This window comes from Babylonia areolata, chromosome 30, assembly GCF_041734735.1.
Source record: "Babylonia areolata isolate BAREFJ2019XMU chromosome 30, ASM4173473v1, whole genome shotgun sequence".
Taxonomy (NCBI): Eukaryota; Metazoa; Mollusca; class Gastropoda; order Neogastropoda; family Buccinidae; genus Babylonia; species Babylonia areolata.
The window spans coordinates 22,059,753-22,069,752 of NC_134905.1; the positions used below are offsets into that span (position 1 = coordinate 22,059,753).

Below are 10,000 nucleotides of genomic sequence, written 5' to 3' on the forward strand. Positions count from 1 at the left end.
ATGTATCTTGACAGATTTTTTTTTTTTTTTTTTTTTTTTGGGGGGGGGGGGGGGGGGGGGGGGGGGGGGGGAGTTTTGTTGCTACTTTTGTCGACAGCTTACTTTTGTCTGACTTGACCATATCTTACCAATATATGGAGGTGGTGGTGGTGGTGGTGGTGGGGTGGGAAGAGGATGAGTGACTTCATGAAAATGAATAAATTATGCAAACAAACAAAAAAAAACAAAAACAAAACCTTTCTTCTTGGCTCATTTCTTTCCCCATCATTCTCCCATATCCATCCAAATATTATTACAAAAAAAAAACAAAAAAAAAAAAACCTTTCTTCTTGGCTCATCTCTTCCTCCATCCAAATATTATTACAATATACAAAAAAAACAAAACAAAACAAAACACAAAAAAAACCCACCTTTCTTCTTGGCTCATCTCCCCCTCCCCCATCACTCTCCCATCCAAATATTATTACAATATACAAAAAACAAAACAAAACCAAAAAAAAACCCAGCCAACTTAGCAACACATATTCACACACAACACACACGTACACATGATCAAACCAGCGTGCACTGACACACCAACAATGCATCAGTTGCGCAATGAAGCAAAAATAGAAAAGGATCGAAAAATAAAATGTGTTGATGCATACTACACGACGTCTGTCTACTCTGCAGCTTGCAACACACAAAGAGGTCTGTTGACAATGCTTAACTCTCTCCATACGAACGGCGAAAGAGACAACACTGACAGCGTTTCACCCCAATTACCATCATCGAAAATATTGCAAGCGGAAGGCTCTTATACTGAAGACGTGAATGTTGACAAAGAATACCACAATTCTGACGACGGAAGCTAAAGGTTGGGTCATTCAGACACCCACTGGACATCCGAGGGGTCTGTGTAGAGGAGAAGAGAGGACTTGGCCGTACTGAGTGAGTTAAAACTACAGCCGCCAGTTGTTTATATAAAGGTAAACAGTGCAGCAGTGTTCTGGGTTGTTTTTTGTTGTTGTTGTTTTTTTCAGTTTTCCACAATTCACAAAAAAAAATTTGATTTGAAACCGTTGCGTGACCTCGTTGACTGACTGAAAAAAATAATTCATAAATAAAAATAGAACAGTGGTGGTAATCACTGACACCTCCCCCCCCCCTCCAACTCCAAAACAAAGGCAAAGAAACAATACATAAAATTGATAAAGGAAATCTAACATTTGAAAAAAAAACACCAATACAGACCCACCTAAACATCCTATCCACATGACTGATAATGACTTTATGCAGAATATCACCACCAACAACAAAAATAAATTAAAAAAAAAAAAAAAAAGATGGTGAGTTTAATTAAGGGGCCTAAACAGTGCAGTGAAGCCTGAAAAAACATGACATCAATTTTTTTTCCCTCTACCATCTACTGTTGCCTTGTCTTTGGCAACATTCAGGGGTGTTTTTTTTTTTGTGTGTGTAACAAACAGGTTCAGCCAGGAAAGGAATAAATGTCACAATTTACAATCTTATCACTGCCTATCTTTGGCAGTACTGGGAGTTTTCTAACTTGTAAGCTTGCCACAATTAACATTAACTAATCATACCTTGGTCACACCCCTTTGTCTCAACAAAATAGGAATGAATGACACAATTCACAGTTTATTACTGTTGCCTATGGTTGGCAAAACTAGGTCTTTTTCTAACTTGTAAGCAGGCCACAATAATCTAATCTAATCTAATCAAACCCCTCGTCACACCTGTCTGTCTCACTGTACAGATTTGAGGCCTGTATATATACATATATATATATATATATATATATATATATATATATATATATGCCAGCACGCCTAGCTTTTAGTTTCTGCCTCTGATGGATCTCTATAGGTTTGATGAGCCAAAGTCAACAGGTGATACACATTCATGAACACAGCTTTCACTTTTTATGCGTAAATAAAATCATGAATACAAGTTTAAACAACTGTACAAGGAAAAAGGCTGGGTTTGGGCACGCATACACAAAGGGGGTGGGGTTTTGGGGGGCACAGGGGGAGAGAGAGAGAGAGAGAGAGAGAGAGAGGTAAATCTGACAATAAGCAGATGTCTAAAATTCCCCTCTTTCCTGGAAGCATGACAAGTCACTTATTTAGTAATATATGCAATGTCCACATCAAACAGACTCTGGATAGAGACCTGAAAAGCGTGGTGATGTTTCGCATAATTTACAAAAAAAACCACAACATTTCTGATCAAGCAACTTGTGAGAAGCTACATGACACAAAGCAGGTTATACTGCTGAAGAGGATAATAATAATTACTGTACATTCCACTGTCGTGTGGTGCGTTCCCACCCTTCAAATACATTCCAAACTTGTCTTCTATTTATAGTGTACCCAACCCGGAGCCATCACAAACATTGCCAAATCTCCATGAACCCACCCCACTTTGCTATCTCTCTCTCTGTGGTGGGTTTCCTATGCAGTGAAGTGGCGTGAGGGGTGTGTTGTTCTATATTACCTCTGTGTGTGTGTGTGTGGGGGCGGGTAAGTGGGATTGGTGGAAGTGGGTGTGGGTGTGTGAGTGTGTGTCAGAGGAAGGCAACAGTGATTAAGGCCATGGCAATGTGTGTATATACAATATACATTGTTTGTTGGCAGTCAAACAGTATCGCACCGTGATAGGTATCCGGACACATACATACATGTATGTCGCATTGTTCACGCTAATCAGTTATCACACCACTGACAAGAGTGTTTTTTTTTATATTGTTCACGCTAATCAGCATGGCGTCACAGCAGAAGGTCATTGTTTGACACCAATCTGTTGTAATCAGCATCACACCACCACAGAATGTTTTCAATACTGTTCACGCTAATCAGCATTGCGTCACTACAGAAGGTTATTGTTTGACATTAATTAATCTCTTATCAGTATCACACCACTACCATATTATTTACAAACACAATGCATTCTCCAACTGGCTTGTAGGAGCTGACCTGGGGTGAAGGCAAGAGGGTGAGTGCTGATTACAATCCTGCAATGTGCTTCTGTGTGTGTGTGTGTGTGTGTTGTGTGCGAGTGCGCACAAATACCTGTTCTGCAAAGAGAGGGAGAGAGACAGACACAGACAGAGAGAATGAGAAACTGAGAGAGGGAGAGGCTCTGAGAGAGAGAGAGACAGAGACAGACACAAGAGAGAGAAAGCTCATCTGATGCAATGCACTGGCTAAGGGCAAAAACAGCTGTTGTGTTCTGGGGGAAAGGTTATGGAGAGGAAGGAGTCTTACAAATGCCCAGAACTGCTTGCTGCTAGCAGGAGAGAGAAAGCAGGCCAGAGAGAGAGAGAGAGAGAGAGAGAGAAGAAAGTTGGGGTGTAGTGAGTATAATATATAACCACTCTAACTCACTGGCTCCAGTTCAGCACTGCCAGCCAAAAAAAAACTGTACAAGCAAGCAACACACAGGACCTACTTTTATGTGTTTGTGTGTGTGTGTGTGTGTGTGTGTGTTTTGTTGTTGTTGTTGTTGTCAAGCCCTCCAACTAAAGCCAGGCTTGTGTCACTCAATACTCATCAAACGAAACTGCTTGTCTCGTCTCTTACCCCTACTTATTTCTCTACCCTTCTTTTTTTTCTTTCTTTCTTTTTTTTTTTTTTTTTGCTCAACTCCAGAACGTTGCAATCTTGACAACTTATGTTCTGAACAAGTTCTGCTCAAGTTTTACTGGTGGGAGGGGTGGGTGAGTGGAGGGGGGTGAGGGGGAACTGGAAGGGTTTGGGATGAAAAAAAACCATATAATCATTCTGTGCTTTGAATTTCATCGTAAACATGCAATCCAAGAAATGATTTTTATAAGTAAAGCCACAGAGAACATACATGTGTGTGTGTGTGTGTGTGTGTGCAGGCGTAACTACATAAATTTACTAAACATTACCTCATAACGCATATACACATGTATGCACGCATAAGTTATGCAACTGTTCAGTTGAGAACGTTATGAGAAGTGAGGAACCCACACATACATGTACATGTTATGTATTACATGCATAGTAATGAATACGTTCTGAATGATCAGTTTAAACTGGTTGCACACATGTATGCTGTATACAGAGAGAGAGAGAGAGAGAGAGAGAGAGAGAGAGAGAGAGAGAGAGACTGACACAGAGAGGGAATATTATAGTGACTGATCAACCAGGTCTTATGAATTCAAAGAGCTAGAACTGTGCTTCAGTGCACACTGCAGCATAACTCTTTGCTGTTCCAGGCGCCAGGCGACCGAGTCAACAACAGGGCTCTGTTGAGCGCCGCCAGCTACCAGCCCTGTCAACTGTGCAATGCATACAGCGCTAAAGAACTGAGAGCACAAAATGGAAATGATTTACTGTGATCTTTGTTAAAAAAAAAAAAAAAAAAAAAGGCTACCATACTCTCTGTTGGTAACAGAACATTGAGTAAAATGAAAAACTGTCATCATAATACATTATATGAATGATGCATGTTTGATAGAATTTTTTTTTTTTTTTTTTTAACAATATCAGAAATTAATATACTGCAAAATTTGACATGTTTGTGCATTAATTTTCATAAAAGAAGTAAGCTGCCACAGGTAACTGATAACATAATTATATTAATCCTTTAATAACACTTTATAAAAAAAACACAAAAAACCAAAAAACTCTGGTGCTCCTTGAAGCTATGTCATCATGAATACATATGCCATGATGTGACATTTGGTATCACTGTCAATATTTCCTTTTATCTTGTTCTTTGTTATTGTTCTTCATCTTATCATTACTATTATAAGTATTATCATATTGAAAAATAACCCTTGTATCTCAACAAATTAAATTATGATTTTTTTTTTTTGTTTTTTTTTTCGATGATCATCATTATTGGACCAAATGTCTTGCTATGTGAATGTTGAATCACACTGATGTCGTGAAATGTCAAAATATAACCTTGTGTACAAGGGAAAAAAAGTGAAAGTGAAAAAAGGAAAGAAAAAAAAAAAAGAACTGAGAGCAAAACACTGAAAAGCTGTGTGCAGCTTGTTCGACACTGCACCACGCCAATGCCTGTGAAATGAACTGTCAGCCCCCTGTCAACAGTGCAATGCATTCTAATTCTATATCCATGGTGCAAAGAATTATATGTAACACTGAAAGTTGTGCACCTTGTATAGTTCTGTTGCAGGCCACTATGATCTGCTCTGCCAGTGAAAATGGCTTCCAGACACAACACAAAACATATAATGATATATATATATATATATATATATATATATATATAAAATCTATTTTAACAGCCCTTCTGCATTTAGAGGGATAGATAATTTACTTTTTAATCTGAATTATGAACCACTGTCAAAGCTATGATAACAGACTCGCAGAGGACAAAAAAGAAGATGAATCACACCACACACACCCACACACACAAAAAAAGCAGTCTTAAAATATTCATAACTCATGTCAGTTTCTCACACTAACTGTTCCAGAGTAGTCTTAGTAACAAAAAAAGTGTAGTCATAATTCTCAATGACTTTTGGAGATTTCTGGAGTTGAAGGTACTACAAAGACTTCACAGCAACTAAAAGACATCCAAGGCTGCATTGCCAACACATTTTACTATGCTCCTGCAGATGACTCTTTCAATTATAACATGTTGCATTTTATTCCACAATAGAACATGTAACACTTGAAGAAAATATATTAAAGATTTTCCAGCTCTACACAGTGTTTCTGATCTATACATTATCAAAGACTGAGTGTGCTCAAAGTGCACAGATCCATCTGAAGTCCTCTTAACAGCCAAGACAATCTAGATCTTTGTCATCTAATGATGGCCTAGCACTGTCAGCTCACAGACATTTTTTTAACTTTAAGCAACTGGCTCACTCTCAGACTAAAAAACACATTAATCAAAACAAAATACAAAGAAATGTACTAATTAAAGTTTATAACTGACCAAGTATGAAACCATCAACATGTGAAACCATCCCCCATGTACACCTCCAACATAGCTAAACAAACTGAACTAAATTAACGTGTTCCCCAACTGATTCTTCAACACACTCATTTTCCCCTTCTGAAACAACTGCCAGACAGGAAACATTCATAACTCGTTGTCAAGGAGTGCCAATGCCGACGAGCACAAACATACAGCTGACCAACAGAACTTATGAACAATACAATGAGCATATTAGAAATCTCATGAGATCATATGCGATTTTACGTGCTGGCATTAAATGCGGGCACACAAACTCACACACGTTTCCCTTTCATGAAACATTTGGTACTGTACTCTTATGTGTTCATGGTTCAAGTTTCATGCATTGTCTTTCTGTCGCAGATGTCCATAGTAAATGCATGAAGTCACAAAGCTCTGTTCACCACTTGGTAGCAACTTGTTTTTGCAACACAACATGTCCATTGCAACTGAAGGAGTTCAATGATGAAGGACGAGACCCATCACACACTGTCATGACTGCCTTGCCGAATTGATATGAATGAATTTGTACATGAAAGCACATTATAATGTTCACAAGTGTTCAGTTCTATCAGAAGTATTGCATAAAGTCACACACACACACACATGTCCAAGGAGCAGCACACACTTGGTTCATTTATAACTCTGTCTCTCTCATTCATGCTGTCAATACATATCTACACAGCAACATATCTACCCATCTGCGCCAATATTCCAATGGAAACCAAAACAAAAATCTAAAAAAAACCCAAAGTTTTGTTCATGTGCAACACACATTCACTCTTGCACAGTCTGCACAATTTCACAAACGTTCACCGATCGTTTCTTCCAGTCAAACACTTTGAATCTGCCCAGATGTGTCCATCACATATTCAAAGAAAACGTCGGCTGATTCTGCGTAACGTCTCTTTCATACCTGCTGCCCAGGTACTGTGCAGTGGCGGTCAGCTGATGCAGCAGACGGAACAGACCACGAAGATGGTAGCGGAACATATTGGCAGTTTTCCGGGATGCTGCCGTTTCGTCGTTTTCGGAATCGTCTTCCACCTCGCCTGAAGCGCCCGACTGGTCTTCCTCCTCTTTGGAACCATCAATGATTTCGTCTCGAATGACATGCAGCATGGAAAAACAACGGTACAGGTCCATACCTGATCTAAAGGATGGAATGGCAACCGCTTTGTCGTCAGATATGTTGTTGTTTTCTTCTTGCATCTCTGGAACTGTCACTTCCAAATCTCGCAGACGACTGGGAATCATCACAATGTCATCCATTGCGTTTACAGCGAGGACAAATCGATTAAGTGCAGTTAACAGCGACTGCTGACCAACAACATCACTTGTAGAGCTGGCTCTGCGTTCCATTTTGGCGTTTGTGCTGGCTGAGAGTGACAGTACCACTTCGCAACGATTCCGCTTAAAAAGTGTCGTCCGTTGGTAAGGAGCCTTGACGGGTTGGGTCCAGTGTTTCTACCGGCGTCGCTGGAGTGCATACGGAATGAGATGGTTACAATTTCCTGGTCTGACTATTTTAAAGGGGGTGTAGGTTTTGCGATCACATCATTGTATGTACTGCTAGTTATGTAAGATTATCTTGATATAAATAATACTATTTTACATAGCTTCACAAGGCATATCATTAAAACATGGGTGTCTTATGCTTTATACAAAATCTTCTGTCTTCTCAAAATTTAACCAATAAATCCATCTTCCCTCCATGTGTATAATCGACTAGGCGAACTTTGCTGAGGTCGGGCCACAGACGTTTTGATTGGTCGGTGAAGATCACGCATTTGTGTCATGAGTAGCCAAGGTCGCCTCATGTCGTGATACTGGCGTGGGGTTTCCAAGCGAATCGTGTGTGTTTTGGCGCAAACGGTGTGCTGTGTTCGTGTAATCTTTGCTTCAGTGCGTGCATGCCATGCGCGGGAATAACGGCCGACTGAGCTGAATACTATTGAGCTCGATGAATAATCCCCACGAAGGCTTCAGCTATTTTGAGCATTGCTTGTGAGCAAAGCATGCATCGAGTTGTATAAAATATGCACAGGCAGAATGCCTTCTGCAGTCATTGTAGGCGTGAACAGGTGTCAATAACATTTCGTTGGAAATCGATATCGATCGAGTAGACATATCTATTCCATTGGCAAGCTGCATGTATTGCGGCTCTCTCTCTCTCTCTTTCTCGCTCTCTCTCAGTGCCGCGCGCGCGCGCGCGTGTGACCGTCGGTGAGTGTGTGTGTGTGTGTGAGAGAGAGAGTGTGTGTGTGTGTGTGTGCGCGCGTGTCTCTGTGTGCCGTGTGTGTGTGTGTGTGTGTGTGACTGAGAGAGAGAGAGAGTGTGGGTGGGTGGGTGTTTATTCCGCTGTTGCCATCAGTAAACCAAGATTCGCTTATTATTTCATTCCCTCATTTATAGTATCCCTCTGTTGTGTGTAATCGCTGCGCGCACACACAAACACAGACACGCACACACCGGTAACACAAACACACACACACTCTCTCTCTCTCTGATAGACACACCGGCACACTCACACACACACACACACACACACACACACACGCACGCACGCACGCACGCACGCACGCACACACACACACACACACACACATACACACACGCACACACATACACACACGCACGGCGGCACGCCGGCCGCACGGCGCGCGCGCGCACACACACACACACAGACACACACACACTCACACACACACACACACACACACACACACACACACACACACAGGGACTCAGTGAAGACTTTGTGACAGATCCTGACATAAAGCTGGCCGGGTAACACGGAACTGTTTTTCTTCACTATGTAAACATTATGACACCTTCACAGTGAGAGTATCATTCAGTTCAGCTGGTCTATCTATGTAGGTTAATCAAACAAAAGGCATGAGATTCAAGCTGCGCTGCAAATGTAGCAACTGCTCAGGATACTTACATCAGTCAACCATCCAAGGGGGGAGGGGGGGGGGTGGGGGGTTGGGGAACAAGATTGAACAGCCGCCGGAAGAAAAGAAAAGAGAAAAATTGTAATCAAAATAACACAGCACGCATTCAAATGAACCGTTTCATCAGCTAACGGGAAATAATTTATATATGACGAACACTTTTGCCGCAAATATGTGTTCTACAATAAAGTTCAGTAGTAAAAACGAAAGTTTAAACAAACAAACAAACAAACAAACAAACCAAACCAGTAAACAACAACTGCAGTCAGTCTAATAATTATTAATCTCCGCTGCACTTCAACTGAACCAGTGAGCTTGTCAGCGTGAATTAATTTGTCAAAGTCAGCCATTAAGCCAAGCGTACAAGAAAACATTTTTTTCCCTTTTTTCTTTTTTTCTTTTCTTTTTTTTTTTTCTTCTTTTTTTTAAAAAGTCTTTCTTCTTAATTGATAATAATTATGTGCATCGTATTTTTAAGTCGGGGACTGTTTGTATCTCTCTATTGTGCATTTCTAGACATACAGTCAAACGGTTAGTCGTTGTGGGGCAACGCTGTTGCTGTTGTTATTCTTTTTATAATAATTCAGTAGGACTATCTTCTCCTTCTTCTTCTTCTCCTTCTTCTTCTTCTTCTTCTGCGTTCGTGGGCTGCAACTCCTACGTTCACTCGTAGTGTTTACGAGTGGGCTTTTACGTGTATCACCGTAATATATATATATATATATATTACACAATCAACTAAACACCATGGAAATAATCCGAGTCAAACCAATACCAGGCATTTCCATAACGATGTCAACTGAAGTAATCAATAGCATTAATATGGAAGGAAAATGTACAAGTCATACAATCAAGTGTACAAAACTTGGAATCAATGTTTTGATTTTTTTTTCTCACCTTTTTTCACCTTCTCGTTGAAAAATAACCTGTAAGGGAAAGACTGATTTGGTCTTTTTATAGATACTTACACACATTTTACCCACTAAGATTTGTATTATTGATATACGCATGATTTCCTTTTAGATGTGGTGAATTTTCAATCCCAAACAGGATATGACCGTTTGTTTGTTTGTTTG

At 40.2% G+C, this 10,000-nt stretch overlaps 1 protein-coding gene across 1 annotated transcript in view; it reads right to left on the bottom strand.

Annotated features, from left to right (window-relative positions):
- Positions 1-7,458, bottom strand: part of LOC143275659 (mid1-interacting protein 1A-like) — an 8,451-nt gene extending 993 nt beyond the window's left edge. Inside the window, exon 1 of the mRNA XM_076579935.1 lies at positions 1-7,458. This exon is cut by the window's left edge and continues 993 nt beyond it. Within this exon, the coding sequence (XP_076436050.1) occupies positions 6,832-7,329 (498 nt within the window). The 5' untranslated portion in view covers positions 7,330-7,458 and the 3' untranslated portion in view covers positions 1-6,831.
- Between the last annotated feature and the right edge of the window lie 2,542 nt (positions 7,459-10,000).